At 41.0% G+C, this 24,954-nt stretch overlaps 2 protein-coding genes across 2 annotated transcripts; one reads left to right on the top strand and one right to left on the bottom strand.

Moving 5' to 3' along the window:
- Positions 1-496: 496 nt before the first annotated feature.
- PROZ (protein Z, vitamin K dependent plasma glycoprotein) lies at positions 497-11,453 on the top strand. Its single transcript, XM_014885137.2, has 8 exons — positions 497-867; positions 2,437-2,600; positions 4,362-4,386; positions 7,142-7,255; positions 8,547-8,678; positions 9,898-9,983; positions 10,062-10,185; positions 10,714-11,453. The coding sequence occupies exons 1-8, from the start codon at positions 801-803 to the stop codon at positions 11,229-11,231; spliced, it is 1,230 nt and encodes a 409-aa protein (XP_014740623.2). The 5' UTR covers positions 497-800; the 3' UTR covers positions 11,232-11,453.
- Positions 11,454-11,759: 306 nt separating this feature from the next.
- Positions 11,760-24,465, bottom strand: PCID2 (PCI domain containing 2). Its single transcript, XM_014885139.2, has 14 exons — positions 24,247-24,465; positions 22,704-22,793; positions 22,057-22,130; positions 21,320-21,385; positions 20,757-20,798; positions 20,218-20,272; positions 18,528-18,631; positions 17,819-17,894; positions 17,559-17,700; positions 16,426-16,526; positions 14,263-14,336; positions 13,968-14,093; positions 13,631-13,754; positions 11,760-12,687 (listed from the first exon to the last, which is right to left on the bottom strand). Exons 1-14 carry the CDS (start codon positions 24,280-24,282, stop codon positions 12,595-12,597), a joined length of 1,203 nt encoding a protein of 400 aa, XP_014740625.1. The 5' UTR covers positions 24,283-24,465; the 3' UTR covers positions 11,760-12,594.
- Positions 24,466-24,954: the final 489 nt, after the last annotated feature.

The following is a 24,954-nucleotide window of genomic DNA, read 5'->3' as shown; positions in this document are numbered from 1 at the left end:
TTGCATGCCAATAGGGTTTATCCTTCCTCTTGTCCAGGGCTGGGAAGCAGGGTCACCCTGTCCACAGGGTGCATAGCTCAGCAGCCCAGGGAGTGTTTCTGTCCTCTCCATACCCACATCTCCTTTCACTGACTCCATCTGTCTGTTCCTCTCTGTGTGCCTGGAATCCTGACGTCAGGAAAAGTTTTCCATGCTCTCCTTCATGACTGGGCATTACAAACCTAAGACTGGAAAAGAAAAATGCTATATCTATTCACATGTATCTCTAGGGGGAAAATCATGTTTGTGGGCTTGGTTGCTCCAACACCTGGTGGGATTTGCCTGTTGCAGCTATGCTTTGGTAAATGTTTAGTGGGGACAGTGTAAAAAAGGGCCATATAACTGGTCCTGAGGTCATTGCCCAGCCTGTGCTTTGATATGGTACAAAGAAATATTCGTGCTGTACATCTCCACCCATGCTGTGTTACGGGAAGTGAATGCTGGGACACAGGAGGAACATTCAAATCTTGGAGCAGCTCTCAGTGGCACTGGCAAAGAGTCCCACAGTCACCCAGGGCACGGAGAAAAGGGGCACTGGTGCACTACTGAGCTGGGAGTTGGTTGTTTTTTTATTTTAGGTTTTGAGTTGGTTTTTGGTTTTTTTTTTTTCCCTATGTGTTGACATTGCAGCCAGGATTTGCTCTTAGAGGTTTTGTTTTCTCATGAGCAGCTGGACTTTAAACTTCAACATCTCTCCTGTAGCCATTTCCCACAAGAGCTGCAGGAATGCAGGCAGGCACCATTAGGCTCAGAGGGTAACAATGGCAACGTGCTCTTGGACAATATTCTTCCTTCTCTCTGCCCTTTTCCTTCAGACTGAGCAGGCAGGTATGGCTTTTGTTTTGTTGCACCTTTAATTCTGATTTGTGCTGCCACTTTTCTAAAAACACCGGTAATTTTGTACCTTGTATAATGTTTACTTTGTAGCACAGAGTGAAATCAATTAAAACAGTCTGTTCCTTATTTTCTCTAATTTTCTGCCGTTCATTTCATGCAGCTGCTGTAGGTTAATGGGGCAATATTGTTTTGAAATACCGTCATTTATGCCAGGGTGGTATTTTGTAATATTTTGTCTTTTCTTAAAATTTTTAGAATGTCCCAGATATTAAAGAGAATTTTGTTTTATATTTCTAGTTGCTGCTGAAATAAAAATAAGAGAGTCCTATAAAGAGGCCAATATGCATGCTTGCAATAGCTTGAAGAAATGTATGGTTCTGTATTAATCCTCGATGGTTTGTCAAAAATAAGGAGGAGCCAGGCAAGGAAGAAAAAGATGGTGATCTCTTAAGAAAGTGAAAACAGCCTGCAGCAGAAGTTCACAGCCAGCTGTGCTGGATGTGGCAGAACCACTGCACAGCAGAAATATATTCTGGGAGTCAGAAAACATTTAAAATGCAGAACAGAGTCATGGAGCTTTTCCTTTTTAATATCATGCACAAGTCTGTTGCTTATGGGACATCCTTCAAAAAGATAATTAAATATCTGTACACAGTTTCTGAATAATTTTGCTTATTGCTCTCACTTTTTCCAGTTCTATGATTATTGATTATTTCAACCAGCAGTGTTGGGTTCCCAAACACTGTACAAAAGAGGAAAAAACCCTGAATATTCCCTGCCCCAACACATTTACTTTCCAAGCACAGAAAGTAACACACAGTCTGACACACACAGTCACACATCTTCATGTGGAAGACAAGGCTCCAGCTGCCCAGTTAGCAGGCAGTTTTTGATGGAGGTATCATTTGCAAAGAGGGGTTTTAAGATCTGTTGACGCTCATGTCTCTGGTCTGTCCTTTTTACTCAAATCTAAAAGATTACAGAGTCTTCCACATAAACAGTGGTATGGGATATAGCCCTCTTAACTGTGAGCATTGCTGAGGGGTAGTTTTTATTTACTCTCCTTAAGAGAGAATTGATTGAGAACTCAGCCGTGTCATGGCTTTGCTTCTCAGAAAAAAAAATTGTCATGAACTAAGACTGAAGAGCATCAGTTTGGATCCACCATCATAACTTAATACAAGTAATGCTCACGTCTACCAATGTGGCTGAAACCCCTATGCAGTCTCACAAAATAGCCTCTGCCTTTTATAATGTTTTCTCCCTTTCCCTGGCTGTGCTACCATACTCTGCCCTGCATGTCTCATGCAGTAAAATGATGTGCCAGGAAGGGCTTCAAGTTCCCCCTGCTTGGGAGCAAGTCAGGCATTCCCCAGAAGTAAAAGGTCACAACTCCTCAGCTGAATTTGGGCTACCACAGTAAAGCTCTTTAAGTATGTAAGTTTTATGTGGCTGAAACCCCAAGTCAACCAAAATGATTTCTCTTAAAAAAGAAGGTAAAAGTATATAAGGAAATTTATCTAAGTACTTATGTTAGTGTTTTGTCATACAATGTTCCAGTATTTATATCAGCTGATGATGCAAACAGTGTTATCAAGAGACAGAGACGTGCCAGTTCCCTACTTCTGGAGGAGGTCCTTCAAGGCAGCTTGGAAAGAGAATGCCTAGAAGAGAGATGTACACATGAAGAAGCAAGAGAAGTATTTGAAGATGATGAAATGCTCGTAAGTAATTTGTTTCCCTGCATGCAGAATAAAAACTGCTGCCATGAACCTTTGCTTATGAAACACAAGACTGCTTCATTTGTTCGGGTTTCTCTCCATGTGAAATCTTTGTATTTGCCATCTCAGCAGGTAGCAAGCAGGTGTCTTCCATGGTAAAAATGGAAATGAGGAGCTCTTATATTTTTCAAGTCCTCTCCTGAAAATGACATGTCATGCTCCTTATATTAGTGCTGGTTGTTGTCCCATCCTGACCACACACATACAGCTTCAGCATCCCTTAGGGACCAGGAGGAGCAAAGGGGTGGTGGTGGCAGAAGAGCACCTGGAGGGCAGCACAAAGGAATTCCAGCCACTCCAGACAGTAAATTGGCTTCATCAGGGCCCAACTCAAACACCTCCCTGAAAATGCGTGCAGCATGGGGAATAAATGAGAGGAGTTAGAGTTGTGTGGGGCAATGGAACAGATTGTCCAGAGAAGCTGTGGATACCCCATCCCTGGCAGTGTTCAAGTGTAGGAACACATATTGAGAAAGCAAGAAAATTACAGCCTGAAAAATATTCCAGGCCGGAGCTTTTCAGCTCTGTTCCCAGCCAATAAGCTGGCCCAGCTCAAAGCTAGGGAGAATTTCTCCCAGGGTGATAATTTGGTCAAAATAAAAAGGAATTAATAACAAGATAGAACACCTGTTGTGGTGTGTGACCAGGCCCTGGGAATGGGGTGTCTTCTCTCTGAACCAATCATCTTTTCTCTACTCTTGGAATTATGAGTCATGCTATAAAACCAAGTGTGTTTCTGAATAAACTTGTCTCTTTCTTTCTATTATGAAAAACAGCCATGTAGCTGTGCATCTTCTTTCTGCCACACTTAAAGAGTTAAAACCCCTTTCCAAAGCTACATTCAAGGCCAGTTAGATGGGCTTTTGAGCAACCTGGTCTAGTGGAAGGTGTCCTTGCTCAAAGCAGAAGATTGTAACTAGATTATTTTTAAGGTCCCTCCCAACCCAAACCATTCTGTGATTTTATGACTGAGACAGAGGGAATCAATGCACCAGCAAGTAGTAGGACCTATAGAAACTATAGGAAGAGGCTCACCTGGTGAGTAGCTACAAATTCCTTTGCACCAGAGGCTCTCCAGACGTACACAGATGGATGCTGGACTCTTTAATGGGAATATGGATGGAGTTGTGTTTGTAGGGAAAGCAGAGGAAACAGCTGTGGGGCTGCCCATGGGCAGCCATGGTGCTTTGGGGAAGGGAGGGGTGGGCAGAGGTATCCCCTGGGGGAAATCAGCTTCAGGGTGAGCTGCAGTTCCCAGGGAGATGCTGTGCACACGGTGGTGGTGACCAGCAGTGGTGCCCCCAGCTCTGCTCCGTGCTGGCCGTTCTGCCTCCGCCTGCACCTGCCAGGGCCAAATGGGATGGGACAGGATGGGGTCACTTCTCAGGCTGCTGCACACCACAGGGACAACAGCCAGACAGTTTTTTCAGGAAGATGAATTGCTAAAGGATCCAGCTGCTCCTCTCTGGCCTGTGAAGTGTTTCTTTTCCTTTACAGCTTCTTAACAATAAAGTAAGCAGTAGGAAAAGCCCCTCCCTTCTCATGCATATTTTGCTAGCAGGGCAGAAATTATATTTGTGCAACTTTGTAAACATAAAACCATTGTATATACTCTCTCATAACATGTTTTTGGTTAAGCAAAATATTTATGACACATTACTTGAAAATTAAAATTTTATTTCCTTTTTTTCTCTTTTCCCCCAGAAAATGTTTTGGGAGATCTACTATGGTAAGCTGGCTTCTTGATTTCTCTCCTTCACAGTACTGTCATTATGAACATTATGATTCAGTCTAATACTATTTTTCTAAGAGTTTATGAGAAACAATCAGTTCCTATTTGTCATGTCTGTAGTAAAGCAGACGGAAAATTCTTGATGTGAAATGATTTTTTAATAGTAATATGCAGGAGAAACCATTTAAAGCTGCTAAAACAATAAAAGTAGAAGGTGAGTAAAGGTTATCATAGTAAATAGGCTACTTCTCTTCCTGAATCTGAAACAGCCTGGGACATGAGAAAGTACGTTTTGCTGATACAACAGAGCAGCACAGTTTACCAGCAAAACCCCCCAAATACAAAATTAGCACTTAAACCTGAGCAAGATAAATAGATATTAAAAGCTACTGAGCTGCCTACAAACTGTGCACATTGGGATTGCATCATTCCCTGTCATTGCCAAGACGAGAAACAAGTTTGTAGAAGCTGAGGGCCTGATGTAAATAAATGCCACCTGAACAAGGAGCCTGTGGCACGAGCTTGTGGTGACTATGCCCTATTCCCTCCCTTTTTTCTGTATGATTAATCCCAAGTTTTTATCTTGTTTTTCACTTAGCTATTATTTCTAATCTTAGGTTTAAAGAGAGGATAAGGGGGTGGCAAAACCAGCAGTCAGTAATAATTTTCTGCACAAGCCACTAAATCACTGAGTCCTGGGAAATATTGCATTGAAGAATCCCATCAGTGCTATAAATGTTATGAAGAATGATGCTAAATATCTGGCATTTTGTTACTTCTCTGAGGGTGGGATTAATTTCGAATTTGAGTCATTGGATATTTGCATTAAGCATGTCATGCAGGCTTCCTCTCTAGCCTAGGAAGAGAGAAGGGCAACCTGCAAAGAAGCTTAGCCACAATCAGGACACATTACTGACTTCAGCCTCAGGGGTGGCTTTCTTGCTGTAATTAAAAGCCATATGTTCTGTCTTCTTTCTAAAGAACAGCAGTGTGTGTTTCCTTCTCTGTGATGTCTTCTTCAACATTTTGAAGAGTGTTGCCTTTGAAAAGTGGCTTCTTTCCTCTTCATTAAACAAACACATTTTTTCATCCTGTCTTCCAATTATCTCATTTTCTGAACCTCTGGTATCCATGTTGCTTTCCCCTGAAAGTCCAGGGTGCAGTGGATAAAAGAGGGCTGGGCAGAAAGGCTGAACACCCACCTAACTTCTGGGTCACCCAGCAGCTCTGTTTTATACTGCTCCACCTTTGTCTCTTCAAGTCATAACTGATGTAATAGCATCTTGCTGGATGTCTGCTGTCAGGGCACTTTGCCTGAGGTCACACTTGTCCCCAGCCCTCTTTTATCAAGAGTATAAACTTAGCCGTTGACAATCTCTGTAAACATCATCTTCCAAAAGTTTTGAGCATGCCTCATGGCAGTCTGCTCACTTAATGACAATGTCGTTGGAGACATTTTTATTCTGTGATATTCACTGGTTCCCCCTAGGTCCCTTATCCTATAATATGATTAGATTTAAATGGTTTAAATTATTTGGTATTGAAAAATGTGTATTGTTTTTTACTTACCACCTTTTTATATTGCTGAGTGCTTACAGTTTGATTGTTCCAGTAGCTTGCCAGTAACAGAAATCAGGCCAATCTTTGTATTTCCTTGAATCGTCTCTTTCCTTCTTTAATAAAGCTAGGTGCTGGATTTTTTTTCTTCCCAGCATGCATTTCAGAGGCTTAAATCCATCTAACTGCTTCAGACTGCAGGGGTAACCCTTCCCTAGTTCTAGCTCCTCAATTCTGCCTGCTCAGCTGTGTAGGTGAGATTCCCCAAATTCACCCAAAAAACCTTCCTGTAGGCCTACATTTGCCTTGGATATGCTGGTGGCATCTGACTGCAGATGGGTTGAAGGTGATAACTCTTTCAGTCCCTATTTTAGTACATCTAACACTCAAAGATACGTGTGCCCATAGATGTGCAGATTGTTATTGTTATTGGTGGGTTTTTTTCCCAGTAGCTCGCAGAGTTTTCACTTTTCCATCCCAGAAATCAGCTAGGGCAGCTTGCTGACTGAGTGAACCTCTCTGACAATGTGTCAATTTTTAGAAAGGTTGGACAACATGTCCCAGGTTAGGCTGATAGCCTACGTCTACAATAAGTAGTTGTTACTTGGAGAATGTTTTCAAACTGCTTAGGAGTCCTGTGGACAGCTTGAAGGGAAACTGGCAGCTCTGCCTGGTGCTTTCCTCACAGTGAGGACACCCTCTCGTTTCAATCTTCAGTTCATCAGAAAGAGTAAGCTTGCTAGTGTCTGAGCTGCTGCATGATAATTGTGCAGATATATCAAAGTTTTATTTCCTCCTATTTCCATGTTGCTTGCCGTACACTTGCTCTACAATTTTGATGCCAGCTTTTTCTAACGGGTGCATATCAATCTAACATGGGAGGCCTAAACACCACGTTTGTAAAAAAAAAAAAAAGGAACTATAACTCAGTCCTTTTCCCTGAATTAGAGCATCCATCCTCCAGAAGGAGTCTCTGCCTCTGGGCAACTCCCCACCTCTCTGACAGGAGCTGCAAGAGTGCCTCTGGAAGCAGATTTGAGCTAAAATTACCCCTGAGGAGCAGTTCAGTGACACTTAGCCCATTTCCTTCCAAACTGCTCTCACAACACTTCTCTGAACAGCTCATGTGCCGGGATGGGGTCTGAGTAATTTGGGATCAGTGGTGGCGGTGACCCCTCCCTCTCCATTTCTTCAGGTGGCAGGAGGTGCTCCTCGAGCCCTTGCCAACACAACGGTGTGTGTGAGGACAGCATCCGTGGCTACACCTGCACCTGTGCCGAGGGCTACGAGGGAGAGAACTGTGCTTTTGGTAAGGCATTGTCCCCTTCTGAGAATCCCCATCTCGTCTTGTCACAGGGTGAAACCATACACAGCTCTCCGTGATGCCAGATACCATGGTTTTGGTTAAAACACGCAGTTCTGGGCAGAGCAGGGTGATGTGTGCTGCCTGTCTACAAAACATCATGGCATCCTGAGGTTCCACAGGCTGTCCCTGTGCCCTGAGCAGCCCTTCTCCAGCAAAAGGGCTGCAACCAATCCACCTCACGGGTACACCCCAAAGCCAGCCCTGCCACTGCCACCACCTGTGCTGCCTGGCTGCTTGTCCTGCTGTGGTCCCAGGTGTGTGGCCTGAAGGACCAAGGCTGCAGTGCCAGGGTGGCTTCCCAGGCACCCTGGTGCCTCTGAGGCCACACACACCCACAAGACAGTCCCTCAGGACAGAAGGGCTCCAGAAAACAAACCCTTTCCAGTGGAAGTAAAAAGCATAAAGTAAAACAGATGCTTTCTGGCACGGGAAAACCCTGGGCCAGATATTACATTTTTGTATCTGCCAGGTTCTACTTTCCAGCCCTTACATCAGTATTTCTGCTGGTTCAGAGGTCCCCTGGGGTGGGAGACGCCTGGCTGCAGCAAGGCAGGGTCATTTTCTGTATAAGGGGCGTGACTGTGACCAGCTTCTGGGGAAGCACAGGAGGTGACACAGCTTGGACCAGTGCTGGGAGCTAAATCATCTCAGTATGAGCCTTAGGCAGCCATGTTACACAAGATTTTTTGCTACCTATGAGCTAGATCAAATAGCTGCTGCTTTGTGCTAAAGATTTAAGTGTTTGCTCAGCTATGGAAAGTTGAGCATGTTTCAAAGTTCATACTACCTTTCTCTTTTTCTTATCTTTAGTGGCTGATAATTTAAACTAGCGTGCAGAATAAGAGCTACGGGTTTGTTCTTTCTCAAAACCAGAAACCTTAGCTGCCTTCTTCTTCAAGCAATACTTGTGTTCGTAACATGTGCAACAGCTCCCCTCGCTGCAGATACTTGATGTTTTGTTTAAAAACCTATGGGACCCTTTCCCAGGACTCAGAGGTGCAGTGCCTGGTGCAGGGAGGTGCAGGGGGGAGCACAGTTTGCAATGAGCCTGTGAATACTGCAGAGACTCAGCTCTCTCCGATTTCTGCTTAACAAAGGAAAAAAACATCCCAGTGGTAAATACAACCAAGCCAGAGTCCTTACCACCTCCACACAAAGTGAATAAAAAATAAAACATAGAAGACTCAAGCCAGGAAAGAATACTCCATGTTTTTCCTCTGCTTGTTCTGTTTAGCTAAAAATGAATGTCACCACCAAGCAAAGGTAGGATGTGATCACTTCTGCTATCCAGGAAGTAATTCCTACCGCTGTTCCTGTGCTGATGGCTATGAGCTCGGGAAGGATAAAAAACAGTGCATCGCATTAGGTAGGTGTGAGCAGGGAGCTACAGGGGGCACCTGCTCAGGGCTGGGGTGGGCAGGCCACCATCTAACATGTGATCAGCCTGTTCAAGCTAAAGCAATATTACTGGGTAGAAAAAGAAATCTAGGGACCACCACCCAAGATGCCAAAGTAATGGTAAAAGAAGGGCTATTTGATCAGAACATTCAAATATTAGTCAGCAAAGAGGACTTGCACTGCCCTACATACCACTCACTGGACCAGGTTTTCCACTAGTGTGTTTGATAAAGAGTAATTCTGCTGAACACCTGTTTGCTTGGGAATGAGATTCAGATGATTCCCATCAGGTGACCAACGGTCTGATAAATTAAGAGAAACATTTGCTGTCATATTAATTAGCTTGAAACAGTAGCCTTTTTTATTTCTTCAATCTCATATTAGGTATCTCATTCAATTTCATCCCCTTACAAACAAGGTCTACTAAAACCACAGAAATATTCTTACACCTGTGTCTGGTATTAGCACAAGCGGGACAGCCAGATTGGAGTTCAGCTGGAGAGCCACACTCTTGGTAGTGAAAGACTGATGTCCACACTTCAGGTGGGCTTTACATCAAACTGGCTTAGTTCAGTCTTGTGGACTAAGCACCAGTCATCTGTAAGAGCATGTCATGTATGCATCCGGGAGGTGTCCTGTGGTTTAGTTTCACCTGAACAGAATCCAGTGTGTGTGACCCAAACCCAAACCAAGTGGAAGTATAACAAATGCAGATAACCAGGTGATCCAATCAAAAAGCACGTGTGTTGTTTGAACCAGATGAGAAAGGCATGCACGCCCCTACAGTGACAGCTGTAAGGAAACCCCAGGATTCCCCTTGTCCAGACTGGGCCACAGATATAAGGAATTTGACACAATTTGAATACAGGATACAAAGATGAAAGAGCAAGCTGTGCTAATGGTTGGCTGGAGAGGAAGCCTCATTTCATTAGTGACAGGCACAGTGAAACCTGGGCACTATAAGCCAAACACAGTGACTCAAAATGCCCATTGCTAAACTATAATGACTACAATTGCCAAACAAATTACTCCAATTTTCACCAGCTGAGAAATTGTCATTCTCCTTTTCCTTTGTGCAAAAGCAGAACCCCAAAGTCTAGGTGGAAGAGTAAGGCATTCATGGGTATTAGCTATGTTGAAATGATACAGCATGAAGTTTTGATTTTTCTTTTTAATTCATTTGTTAGATGCATGTGCATGTGGCAGACTTCAAGACAGTGATAACCTTATAAGTGAAACCAGGAAGAAAAGTGATGAGCGATTTCCTTGGCAGGTATTCCTACAATTCATGAAACTCACCACTTACCCTCACATGGACACTGCTATCTATTGTCTCCTTGCATTTTTATAGGTACTGCTGTTAAACTCAGAAGGGAAAGGCTTCTGTGGGGGAGTTTTGCTAAAAAGTAACTTCGTGTTGACAACAGCAGAGTGTGCCCTTCTGCACAGCCACTTTCAAATCAGAATTGGTGCTGGTAGGTGATCCAATACATTTTTTCTTGCTGCAGCACATTTCAGTATTGACAAGCTAAATTTTGAAAAAAAGCTTACTAATCTTCTTGCTGCATAAAAATACCGTTAAAGGAAGCAAATATGTTGTCATTTCATTTAAGCACCTCAGTCAAGTATCTTAGCTAGAACTACAGCTATCCCACATTCCCCTTTACAAGGCAAGAAGAGACAAGTGCCTCTTGAACACTGAGTTCAGAACTCAGCACCCAGAGATCAGGTGGACATGGTGGATTTAGTGGTGGCTTTCGTTTCACACCAAAATTCAAGTCAGTGCTGGGTATTTATCCTTACTGCTGAAATTATTCATGCTCCTACCAGCATTAAAAAGCTGCCAGTGTATTATTCCTCTTTTCCCTTTACTGCAGAGGTTTTGAGGAAGAGCACCTTTAGCTCCTCTGCTGCACGTGTTTCTCAGCACGACCAGGCAGCCTGCATGCAGCTTTCAGGTCTCTGATAATTGCTAAGAGCAGTGAAATGTCATTGCTCCACAGGGCCTAATGGAACAAGTGGAACTGGGAAGATAATGCAAGTTAGTGAGAAGCACATACACATCCGGTATGACGAAGACACTGGTGAGAACAACATTGCATTATTACAACTTGAAGAGCATGCTGAGTGTGACAACTACCACCTCCCTGTGTGCACCCCTGAGAGAGACTTTGCAGAACATGTTTTAATTCCAACACTGGCTGGTACAGTCAGTGGCTGGAGAATGGAAGGTGATGAACTCCAAGGCGAAGAGCTGCAGGTTTCATACCTTCCTGCTGAGGACTGCAAGCAAATACTCAACGTCAGCCTCACCAACAGGCAGTTCTGTGGGCACCTCCAGGAGGCTGTGGACAAACGCCTGGCTGGAGGAAGCTTTTTGGTTACTGAGTACAAGGGCACGTGGTTTCTGACTGGTATCCTGGGATCCTGGCCACCAGAAGACACTGACAGTGTTTGGGAAACATTGCTTTTCACCAACACTGCAAGGTATATGATATGGGTTAAACAAAAAATAAAGTAAGACACAAACACAACCAACTCTCAAGCACCAATCATTGCAAGAAAACATATGGATGCAGCGAGTACCTCCATTTGACTCTACTACTATTTGCAGCAATGGAAGTTGCAACAATAACATGTATTTAACTCCAGTTTATACAGAAAAGCCTGTTTGTCTTTCCTTCTGCTGACACACAGTACTGTGAAAGTCATGACATAATAAACCTAGTTATTGAACTAAAAACTGATTTAACTAAAAATTTCCTAGAACTGTTCACCCTAAACCTCAAAACATGTTGAATATTTTTCTCTGATTTTAAATGTTGCTAGTATCCTGAAGTTTGATTCAGCAAATTCATATTCTTATTTCAGGATCTTTAAAAGTAAAACTTACAAAGATATGGGGAATATCAAGCTTTTAAATGTCTATGTTTTGGTAGGACTTGACATTTTCATTACACTAAAAAATCCTTCCCCTCATACATGCAATCTATGTTTTCCATTATGAATGATGCCCATGTCAGTTAGAGGGTAAAATAAAACCCAACTGTTAAAGACAGAAAAAACAATGTTTTATTTATTTTATAAATAATTTTAAAACCCCAAAACTATGATCTCATCAGTCTGGACAAAGTTATATTGTACCACCCCCAAACAAACCAACCAAACCCCAGGGTAGTAACACTTAAAATACTGGATCCAGTGGTAGTGTTTCCCTAGAAGCAAAATAAAACAGAGTATGGACAAATCAGTTACATGATTTTTTGTTCATCATAACAAAAATTAAACAAAATATGACCAGAATTTAAAAAGATCCCAAAGCCATCTGTGGGCACCTACAACATTTACTCAAAACTCTTAAGTATTACTGACACAGTAAAGCTTTTGGTATCAAACACTTCTCTGTTTTTTATAGACAGTTTGGAGACAGTAATTAATACAAGCAAAATTATTGAGACTTTAAAAAAAATTTGAAACCATTTAAGAAAACATTACTTCCACTCTGAAGAATGGATTAACACAAGTAACAAAGGCTGATACTTCTCTCTGAAGGATAAACACAGAAATAGTAACATGCAGTACTTTATAAAAGCTTTAAGTAGTTCGGGAGGAATTTGGAATGCTTTTGCTTTATTTCTTCATGAAATACTTTGAAGCATCTAGACAGCCTGTGGAAACTACCATTTAAAAGTCAGCATTTCGTTTCAATGCACTTTGTAACACTGGCAGCCTTGGCCTTTCTGGGAAAGGAGCCATAAACAGTTCTTGGTATTTCAGTCCTGGACATGAACCAGGCCATTTACAGCGTTCTTGGGGTCAGTGGGAGCAGTTCCACTGGGCAAGCTGAGTATCTGAAGAGTACTTGCATGGCTAAGATGCAATACTCAACAACACACTGTTGACAGTGGAGGAAATGGGTTCTGCTTGCTGACCACAAGCTTCTGATGCTGATGGGATATGTAGCCTTTAATGTGACCCTGGCAGAAGGAGAAAAAGGCAGTGTTAGTACTTAGAGCTGGCAACACAATCCCTACAACCCAAGCAAACACCTACAAGCTAACCATAGCAAAGCTGTGCACTGCACTACTGTACTTAAATATCCATGAGGGTCCATTTATGTAAGTGGGTTACCTTGGAGAGTAAGCAGAAAGTTGGAGCCACCACCCTGTTTGTGTACTAAGGGTGATGGCAGACTGAGAGCCTCTTGCCAGGGCACCCTACAGGTCAAGAGACAGAGCTCTACACAAGTGTTTCTAAATTCACTCTTGTTCACTTTAAAATGAGGATTTTAATAAATCAGTATTCCATACCTAATAAACTGAATGATATAGTACTTCATTTTCAGACATAGCATTGTAACAGTGAAAGAAATCTCCCAGTAACCTAGACCACACCGAGTAATGTTTTGGAAACAGAGAAGTGGTTCATTTTCTTGCTGATGCTCCAATGATGCTTCAAAACCTCTGATTTAATACAAATATTTAGATTTCACGCTTTTATGAATTCATAAGCAGTTGAGATTCACTTAGAGTAAAAGACAAAATGTGGAACAGAACCAAAGAAATCTGGCTCTATTTTTTTCTAATTTGAGAAGGCTCCTATTTCAAATGCAGAACAAATCTTTTTGGTGCCACTTGAAAGGCTTGTATTTTAAATCAATGTTTCTGCATATATAAAATGTCAGAATTTATTTGTAATGTGAAATTCAACTTCAATTCTAACTGATTCCTGAAAAAAAGGGCGGGTACTAGAGAAGTACTCAGGGCAAATGAAAACATTTCACTTTGTGCACAAGTCCCTCAAAAAACCCACAAACCTGGGATTACTGATGTGGTTTTTGTCATAAACTGTGATTCTCTATCTAATATTTTTCACTGTTGGAAGTCTGGAAGCACCAGACAACAAGTGGTCAGAGCTTACCAAATATATAAGGTTAGCTAAAATACACTGGACTTCATCAATATCAACATCATCTACTTGCATGAACTTCAGAGCAATCAGAAAAGCATCCAGAGATAGCTGGTGAGTTTTGAGTAGTAAATATCTGAAAGAAACAACAGAAAAATGTGTTATTGAGAAATAATCACTTAAAAATTCTATTTCTTAGAAAAAAGGCCCTTCTACATGCAATAAATTCATCTTAACAGCAAGTCAGCTCTCTCAGAGAGAACTAAGGAACATACAAAATTCTACCCCAGTCCCAGGTGAAATCGTATTAAATCTGCTTTACCAAAACTGTATGTTTTCTTATGCTTACACTTTCTTGAAGAGATTCCTGTATGTGATGATTTTCAGCTTCTCAAGGATAAGAAAGATTCCACATCGAATAAAGAAGGTCTCATGCTTTGTCAGAGCATCATTTAGCAGGAGAAGATTTCCTTCACTGCAAGAATAAAGAAATGAAAAACAGGTCTCACCCCAATGAGAAAAGAAACTATGACTTAGTACGAATATGCCACCCCTGCCTTCCTCAATCACCCCAAAGAAACACTTTTTACTTAATACTTTACTTAATACTTTTTGAACACAAAGCAGAAAAACAAGTATCATACCTCACAGACTTTGTTACTTCAGCAAACTGCATAAGGTCATACTTTTTTAAGAGCTGAACTGTTGGCATATGGCCCTGAAAAATAAATGGTGTCCAAGTTTCCCAGGGTAAAGTCAAACGTATTTTAAATAGAATCTAGTAAGCTATAAAAAAATGTTAAGAGAAAAAGAGGAATGTTCAATCTTTTTTTTTTTTTTGCTACAGAATAAGAAGTGAATAAAAGTATTTGAAAGACAACCCCCATGTCCCTCTCAAACACCTTGTAGCACAACTCACAATAACTACTGATTTATCATGATTTAGGGACGATTAATGCTTAATGTTAGGGAACAACTATGAAACTTGAAGAATCAAGATCCTGTGACATGAGGCCTTGGCAGGTACAAATTTTATGTCACAGTTGTATCATCTATTCTACAAACAGAAGAACTGCAGGAATCCCAAGCATTTCCAAAGGAATACAAGCAGTGCTTCAGCCTTGTCAAGTGCTACCTCAGTATGTAACAGATTTTTTTCTTTATGCCTCCATGCAGAAATAAGAATGTTCTCTCAGAAAACAAACACCACCACCAAGTCCCCCGCTCAAAAAAAAAAAAAAAAAAAGATTAAATTTAAAGAAACAAAATTAAGTCTTATTGCTAGATCAGGTAAGACTGAACCATCTACAAAATCAAAAGGAAAGTTTGTCTTTTATCCCCTGCAAAGCAAAGATCAGAATGCACATTGACTTGTTCAGACTTTAAATTTAGTTACATCATGCTATGCTGTTGCTAACTCCTTTCCTGGATGAAGGATTAGCTGAGAGCAGAACTGAGCTGCAGGTTTACTGAGAGCTGTTAGGAACAAAAATAAAAAAACAACACACAAGCTATTTTAGTAGTTTGAAGTTAGTGTTGGTGTTTGGGCTCTGATTTAAAAAAAGCAACTGTAAATACAGTGACCTTTATCTAGTTTCTCTAATGCCTCTTGTACACTAAAACTGCTTTAGAAAAGGCACAGTAATTCTAGGCACTAACAGACCCACCAGTTTAAGGCACCCAGTCAGGGCTGGGACAAAGCTTTTAGGAAGACTGTTAATAGGTTTTCCTTTATCAACCCAACCAATGATTCATCTGAAAACAACCACTAAGAAAGTCAACAAATAAACCAAGGAGAACAGAAGCCAATTACAATACCCACTATACTTCTCCTTTACCCACTTGACACAGCAAGGGATTGGAAAGGGAGCACAGAAGGGAAAAGCCAGGGAGGTCACAAACAGGCCAGGGGGAAGATGGAAAATGGCAATTCAATTAAGGCAGGCGATCACATTCTCCATGGGTAACTTTGGTAACAGGGCCAGAATAGGAAACTCTAAAATCTAGTTCCTGTCCCCTCAGTTACAATGAATTAATACTCAGCATAATCCACTAATTCAGGGATAAACAAATGTTAGCACAGCACATGGGAAAGGACAGGAACAAGAAAGAGATGTGTAATTCTTTTAATAGAAATATGAAATAATCAAATAGTAACAAGTCTTCACTGATCTTTTCAGAGCCAAAATGCTCTGCCTCATGACCCTTCTGACACACCTCAAATGGGAAAATGTACAAGGTAAAAATAAAAAAGACAAACGCTGTAGCTGTGGCAAACCCCTCTCAACGGTCCTCAGCCATCTGTTTGCACATCCTTTTTTATTCCAACAGATGAAAGAAGATAAATTTATTCTAGTGAATCCACACCTTCCCTGGCTTTTGCATGCAGTTTATCAACAGAGAGGCACTCTGACATAGTGTGCCAAGACAGAAGTTAGTTACACTGTTGAGTGCTTCTCTAAAGAATTCAACTACATCCTTATTAAAGTAGTAAGATGAGGCTGCACCTTTAGGAGGGGTAGGAAAAAGGTAGGGGGAAGGGAGGGCTGGGTTGGCTTTGTTTGGGAGTGGGATTTTTTTGTTTGTTCGGCTGTGTTATTTCCCCACCATCTCCTTTCCTGTGTTGCTATAAGTGACAACTCAACACTTTTTGCCCTCACATAACAAGGTGTGCATGCACTGGCTCTTACAGGGGTAAAACAGCCTCTGAATTCCACTAAGGGAGAACCAAAAAAATACTGAGCATCAGTTTTACCATCTGCATGTGTACCCCCTTCCCCCTATTTATGAAGGTAATATCTACTCACCAACAACATTTTCACTGGCAGCAGGTAGATCAAAATCATTCTTTTGTTCTTCTGGCTTGATCGGTGACAGTGCTCAAAGGCAAATGACAGATATTCTTCAGCTGCAAACAGGAATAATATGAATCAACCACAAAAATGGATTAAAGCTGTAACCCACATTCTGTGCTCAATGTTCATCTCTTAACTTGAACACTTAACAGTTGAAATTGTATAAAACAAAATCACACCACTCAAAATACATTTAAAAAATTGGAGATTCACACAAAATACAAAGTAATACCAGAAAGGTAAGTTCTCCTTCAGAAAGTCAAGGAAAACTTGTCAAGATATTGATGACAGACATTACAGTTCCAAGCAATATTGGATTTTTCAGCTCATTTCAGTAATATTATTCTGCTCCTATTACAGAAGCAGAGAATCTCAAGTGCTGATAATGTTTCCTAAATTCTTAGAAAATTAGGTTCTTCAAGAGATGAAAACTGAATGCAATGCACACATCTCCTGAGCTGCACAAACGTGCCACTGAGACCACACCACATAACAGCATGAAAATCTCTCAGCAGCCTCCAGTAATAAAGAAAAAATTCTAAGCCTGACAGGCAGAACACATTGTTTGGAGTAAGAGCCAGGTCTAGAATAGATGTTTGTCAAGGTCTTCAGTTAGTGATGAAGCACCTTAGCTCTAGAAGCATTTCTGTTAGTGAAGTCTATTAAAAATTTAGGAAATGTAGTTTGTACATCTTCCAAAATCAATGGATCAAGAAACTAATTCTACACCACAGTTTGCTGAAGATTTCCTACATGGCACACAGCAAGTTGAAGAGTTGAAGGCTCCTCAGTGAAACTTTTACAAATCTGTTCTTTTGGATGCTCACACATTTTGTAATGCACACACATAATGCATAAGACTGCAGGGAACTTCACTGATACAAATATTTTAAAGCTAGGCATACACCACAACTAGAAGTGTAATCTCATCTCTGTTTCGAGTCAGCCTGTGGGCCTTGGACCTTTCAGCATGATTTTTCCTTTGATCAATGCAATTTTTAGTCACACACACAAACATACACAACTTCAGCAAGATTTCATGCCAAGCAGCAAGACTTTAAACATGTTTTACTGGCACACAGTACCTTGCTTAAAGTCACTGTCAAACATGGCCTTGCGTCCAACATAGTATTTGTAGGTAACTCTCTGTGCCATACTATACTCATCCTTCAGATTTGAGCTGTCAATTGCTCTAATTAAGGGCTTACAGAGATGGAGCTTGTTGATCTGTTAAAAAAAAGTAGCATTTTAATCAGACTGTAGATAGATGGTGTCATGTAAAAACAGGGTGGGTTTGACTTAGAATATGAAATACAAAACACAGCTTACCAGACTTGAACCCTACCTTAAAATAAATTTTAAAGAGCTGATTCACAAGAAACAACATGCCCCACTTCTTCGAGTCTTCAATGCCTGCTCGACTGTCAAAAGGATAAAGAAAAAACCTGCTAGTACTGAACATTTTAAGAAAAGAATGACTTTGTCCTCACAGCAAATTCATTCCATAGATATTCACTCCATAGCAGTTTTAGGGTAAACATAGGTGTAGCTCTGCTATATCTCTTCTCAATATAATGAAAAGATGTCATGCAGAATATTATTCATCTGCATCAGGGTCCTCACTCTAGCCTGCAGATAGCATACACAAGCATAGCAGTGGCTTATAATACTTGAGGTGAAAGAAAGACCTGAAAAAAAGCACTTTTGCCACTTCAGAACTGTTAAAATTGCTAACATTGGAAACTGGAGTTACCTCTTTTCCATCTAATTAATTCTAATGGAGCAAATTTCACAACTAACAGGGCACAGAAGCATTAATCATCTTTCCTAAGAAACAGGGACATAATCAATCCCATCAATACTTGCTAGGAATGCTAAACCTAGCATGAAGTGAGGCCTCTCGCTCTGTAGTTAATAGTCAAAAGAGAACAAGCTTCAGAAGTGTTCATTCTAAGACCAATATATGGTCTAAGTAAGTGGGAAAATCTTAAGCCAAGTTCATTAAGTGCTTAGTAATTTACTAGTGCAAGTTCAAGAGAGGGTCTTTCACTTACGTGTCACTGGCACAGACTCGAAAGCAGCTCATCAGCAGTTCTGCTGCTTTTTCCAACATGTCACCAACTTTGCTTTTCCCTTTCTTCACAAGCTGTTGATCTGCCTAGCATTACACAGCAAGAAACAATATGCAATTCTAGATCATAGTTCATTAGGCTGCAAAGTTTAGTTATTTAATACAGCATTTTATAAAGTATTATAGCAAGAGATGTGTCATGGCTGCTATCTCCCAAATCTAGAAGGCAGACAAGCTCACAGAACAAAAGAAAACACTCAGGGAGGCTCCTGGACATGTACCAATCCCAATTTAGAGAAGGATAGTCCTTGGACTTGTTCAATATTACCTTTAGCATCACTAAGCTTAATCCAGGTCTCAGAAACATAAATTCAGGTTTAACACCTGAGCATTAACACTTCAACTCAAGTGTACAAAGACCAAGAGCCTGGAAAAAATGGAGTTTGAGTCTTAGAATTTATAATTCAGTTGCTCTCCACAGCCACAAAGACTAGATTTTATTTCTAAACCATACTCAACAGTTTCCAGTAGTAACACACACTGCTGGGACCTGAGACTTCCAGAGAAAGATAAAACATATGTCACAACAGCAAGAGGAAAAAAAATCAGTTGGCAACATATGGGAAAGATCCACGCACTGACTGATGAAGAACTTCAACAGAAAAAATACAGCAAGTAGATATTTATTACGTGCTTTCTAAAAAGTTTTATTATAGTGTTTATATTCTTGCTAGCTGAAACATAAATAAAAGAAATGGAAATACACCCTGCTACAGAAGTCTTCTCTGAAACCAAATCCTCTGAATACACCAAGATTAGAAGACAGAGTTCAAACATTCCAGCATTCCACACTTCCCTTTCTCATGCATCTCAGAGATACGGATTTCCCTCATTCACACAGAGAATTGAGACTTGTTGCAGAGCAGCCACACACACGAAAAATACCCCCTGTGCAAGCATTCCACATGTGTGGTTTTGTGGGTAAGTGGGCACAAGACAGTGATCAGGTGATGAACACTGAAAATACTGGATATTGTCAATCTCTAACCTAACTTGAATTCTAGCTTCAACTATTCAGGTGAAGTGACTAGGAACAAAATCATAACTCTGCCACTTTCCTTGGCCTCAACAGATCCCTACACAAGCTACTTCAATTCACCAGCCTGAGAAAAATAGTGTAAATTTGGGGATTATTTGCATGTCAGCAGTTGTATGGGCTCACCAAGTGCTCCAAAGAGCATCAGAAGTGGTGCACACATCTGGAAAAGGGGAGCAGAAGATTCCCTCTTCAGATCTGGTAGAGGGTTAGATCAGCTTGGTTGTCTGTGATACCTCCAATTTCTACCAAATCCCAGGATAACACAGAACTAGTGACTGATGCCACATGCTACTCAGTAAAGAAAATATGTATCCTTTCATCAGTTCTAAGCAACTGTTGGGAGCTGCATTCAGGTCCTCAGAACCCCTCTAGTTCCATCTACAAATAGGAGGTGGACAGACTGAGCAACCTCATTTTTCAGTAGGATTGGATGAATTTAGTGTGTCAACAAAATCCTAAACAATGAGTTAAAGAGAACTGAGCAAAATTTGACTGTGTAAAAAACTCTATTAAAATATTTCTGTTGTAGAAATACTAGATACAAGTAATGAGGTTGTTAATCAGATGTACTTACATTATTAGCAAAAATTCGAAGATCAAGGGCTACAGAATACATAATAGGTAAGGCCCTGGAAAAGAAAAGCATAGAATACTTAAGTAGGTGCAAAGCAAACAATAAGTAAGACATGATAAACAATGTATTTTTTTTTTTGTTAGTTGGTCATACAATTAGAAAATTACGTATTAATCTTTAAATGAAGAAGGATGCATTTCTTAAATGGACAGTTCTTCAAGATCTCAGCATTTCACAAATCCTACACTACAAAAAAGACTTTCTAAAGTCTTTTTTACTGTAGCTTCAATAAAATTCCACTTTTATTTGAACAATTCCTTCATGTGTTTACATACGGACCATTCTATGTAATTAAGCTCAGCTGTTTAGTTTTCACACTTTGGACATGAAAACTCAACCAGGCAACAAAGCCAATTAGGCTTGATTTTAGCATCACTGGGGATAAATAAAACTATAGATATAATTTCAGTTTGATTACAATGGTATTATACCAGGAAAAGATGAGTCTATTTTCTTGTAGCTTTCTCCTACGTACTCACCAATTTTCTTCTTTGTGTGCCTGAAATGCTCGCAGGAAAGATGTATTGTGTTCAGGAAAATTTGAAATGCCATGAAATGAAGCACAAATTTGAGAAACAGCTGTTCAGTGGTACCACATATGACTTCATGAAAGACTAGAAATCAAAACACCATCAAGAAGCTGAGGACCTGAGCTGCAGTATGGAAGAAAGTGAGCACGGACATGCACTCCTTTGAGGGGCAGCAGCAGTAAGAAACACTGGCCAGAGATAAGATTGAAGCTTTTTTATCATTATCTTCTCCTCTAGCCAAGCACAAACTGCAAGGTATTATAATGATTTGAGACTCTCCTATATTTTTGGAGAAATTAATATTCTATTTTAGAGCCAAATAAAAATTCCTTCTTAACCCTACAGAAAGCTGGAAGAAGAATGTATCTGGATTTCCTTGATTAGAAACCTAAACAACTGAAGTGTATTGGGAAGCAGACCACATTCTATTAGATTTTTAAAAACCATGAAGAGAACTTATTCTGCAAGAAGTTAATCTGAAAACAATATGCAAGATTTATGGAAAAGGATATTGGACAATAACTGTTTGGCATTTGTATGCTTCCACAAAGTCATGATTTGCAACAGCATAAGTACACCTGTCAAAGGAAAGGTGCATTAGTGCATCAGAAAATACACATATATTAAATATTTATTTTTGTATCCTAACAGGCATGAAGTTTTACAGTCTATTTAAGGCACTAAGAAATCTGACTAATAGCATTCTTAACAAAACTGGCACAAGTATTTCAATAGAGCACTAAGCTTGATAATTGTAGAAAACAGATCCTAGAGATTAATAGGTATTTGTTTTATATAAGCTACTGCTTATTAAAACTGTCACCAAGACTAAATTTTTAAAATACAAGATTGTTGAAAGAGACTAGATGCAGAAAATTATTAAGTAAAAGCCTTGCAGAATTACTTAGATACTAAACTCTCTTAGGGTACCTTTATGATTAAAATTTCCTTTTAAAAATATTTATTTCCCTTACTTGTTTCACTCTAAATTCTTGTGCAGCTAGTAGGCAGAGCAAGGGAAACAGCAAGCACTGACACTAAAGCTGTGCCAATGGTCATAGAGCAAACTTTATGTGGAGAGGAGAAAGAAAGTCTTTATTTCCTGCAATTCTAGCATTATTTATAAGAGTAATAAATACAAGGTTTTCAGGTGGAAGTCCTTTAAAATAGGCAAGTAAACTTTAGGACATCCTTCTCTATCCCTGCTGTATACCTCACAACTGACTTTACATTCTGAGCCTATCTTTACCTTAAGTGGGCTGCAAACATTTCATCGTATGGCGATTCCAAAACTTGTTGACACTTCTCCTCTGGAGACGGAAGCTAAGTGTAGAATAAATCAATAAAACATTAAAGGAACATCCAATGTACCAGAAACAGAACATCATATGCATATTTTGTCATGGCAGTTATCACAGATTTGCAAGGGTTGGAAGGGACCTCTGGAGATCATCTAGTATGCATCTACCAGAACTTTAAATTATATTAACAATCATATCCAGATTAATGAATTTCTAGTGTGCATTCTGCCTCCAGACCCTGAACAGAGACAGCCTTAAATACAGCATCCAAAACATACAAACACCAGGCCTTTATTACTCACTTTTTTCTCTATAGTGCCTTCCATTGTGCTATGCTAATAACTAATGCAGACCTGGTCAGAAAGGACATCTGTATCTATCCAGAAAACAATTCTAAGTGGAACACAAAGAGTCAGCCAGAAAAGAAACACTATATATAGTATCCTTGGAAGAAGAAACAGGAAGCAAACCTACAAAGGGATTCTAGCTCAGCCTATGAAACAAATTTCTGAGGTTTCTCTCCAATGGAAAGGAACCCACATATAGAGCTAGGAAAACTGAAAGTAAAACAAAAGGTCAAAAAACAGATCCTCACCTGTAGCCTTGGGTTTGCAACATGTGGATGTTTAAATGATACTAATTCTGCACAAAACGTACCATCTCTGGTCTCAATGGCTTCTTGTACCTACCAAAGTAAACAGTGCCATTACAGAATGAAATCCAGCAATAGGCACACAACATATTTACACAATATGAAAGCCACCACCTAGTTACCACTGTTCATATACATTAATATCAAATCAAGTGTAAGCTTTTAAAGGCTTAATACTGAACAAATAATTTTATATTTCCAATACACCTGTTGTTCAAAAAGATCTCGGGGAGAACATAGAGAGAACACCATTGTAGTTTTTTCCTTATTTGTAGGATGCAAGCATATGTACGTACATGGGTTTAACATTGTAAAACAGCAGTTGAGAGCCAGATTTCGTTAAGCTTTTAAAAATTCCAGTTGGACTTATAGGCATCAAACAAGGATGCAAAGGTGCAATCTCTGAGAAATGCTTTAAATGAAGATAGGAAGATTTAACATGCAGCTATCATTCCAAAGGCAATGTCTGATATTAGACTGCTTATATCGAATGCATTTGAAACCTGCTAAGACTGTAAATGTTATATTCTGCAGAATAATGGTTTAATTCTGTTTCCTGCTAAAGACAACTCCTTGTAAAAAACAGTCTGCTTGGACAGGTTATTGTGACATCAAGGTGGAAAAAATTTCTTCAGTTATGGAAGCAGTTTTAGGTATTACTTAAGAGTTCCCTTCCCATTGCATATGCTTTATCATATTTTTGTGTCCTAGTATGAAAAAAAAATCTTTTTGGTGTATGGAAGGCTCATATCAAACGGGGAAAAAACCTATAGACCAAAATAGCAACAAAAGAAGGAAAAACAACTGTTTAAACTCTTTCAGAAATCTGTGTTTAGTTCTTTTTTCAGGAAGAAGAAGAGATAATTTTATGTTTGCTAGATAGTTTTTCATATTGAACATTCAATGGAGTGCCAACCGAACAAGATGTGGACCGCTGTCCTGGGAGATCGCAGATGCTCCAGTTTTGGAGCACAAAATCCAAAACCCAAACAATTGCTTTCTTTTTGTGCCTCAACGAATGCCATTTGAACATGGAAACAGTGATGTGAATCCGATGGTCCAGCAAGACCCATCCAGAGTGGGCACACAGAGAGCCTGTCACTGACGGCTCCGTCCAGCGGGAATCCCTGCGGCTCGGCTCCTGCCTCTCCAGCCTCCATGTCAGACCTGTGTGTCCGCACTTCTGCACTCCTCAAATCCCTGAGCTGCACTTGCTCCTGGACACACACGCAGCCCTCCGTGGCGGTTCTCACAAATAAATTACCTCAGAAACCTCCACGCTTTTCAGGCATTCCAGGTGTACATCCTTGGCACTCAGTGTGTGCTTCACGCACACTGAAGAAATATATTCCCCCACCACATCACTCACCCACCGCTGATTTATTTCTTAACCAAGGCAGCATATTAACAGCAGAGAAAAATACACTCGCATACTCAATCAGGGCCCACAGATTAATTTAAAAAGTTAATAAAAAATCTTGCTTACTTGCTGCAAGTACTGATTTATGGTGATGTGCGCCATGAAAAGGTAAGGAGATGAGGCGGGAGCCTCACACCGGTGCCCCCGCGCGAGCCCCGGCACTCCCGGAACTCCCTCCGCGTTTCCGGATCCCGGCGCGTCCGAGGGCGGCGGGAAGGGCCCCGGCAGTCACGTGACATCCCCCAAAGGCCACTGTCCCGCCCACCGCGGCCCCGGGGCGTGGCTTCACTCGGACAGCCAATGGGAGGGAGGGGTGGGCGGGGCAGGGGGCGCGCGTCAGCGGCAAACCGCGTGCGCCGGGGCGTACCGCGTGCTCGTGGGTGGTGATGCGTTGGGACTGTTGTCGCTGTCACTGCCACCCCGCTACCCCTTGTACCCCCGTCTTGTACGGGAGGTGGGTGGTGGCCTCCCCGTGGCAGGACTCCAGTGGCGGGATAGCCCAGTTACTTCTCCGAAAGAGCGCTGGAGGCTCGCCTTCCCTCCCTCCTCGCTAGCTGCGCTGCCCGGGGGAGCGCTGGAGAAGGGTCTCGGTGAACTTGGGTCGAAAAGGTTGAATTGAGCTCATAAACTCCCGAACAGGGTGACTTTTAAAGGCATTGCGGCCAGGGAGATGTGTGAGACAAGGACACGCTCCATGCTCGTGCAGGCTGGGCTCGGCTGGGTTTGGGGGGTGTCGGTGAGCAGGGTGGGCGGCCTCCCGGGCTGGTTGTGGGC

Source organism: Sturnus vulgaris, chromosome 2, assembly GCF_052056855.1.
Source record: "Sturnus vulgaris isolate bStuVul1 chromosome 2, bStuVul1.hap1, whole genome shotgun sequence".
Lineage (NCBI taxonomy): Eukaryota > Metazoa > Chordata > Aves > Passeriformes > Sturnidae > Sturnus > Sturnus vulgaris.
Note: the sequence above shows the minus strand (reverse complement) of the source record. Positions and strands in the feature narration are given on the sequence as shown.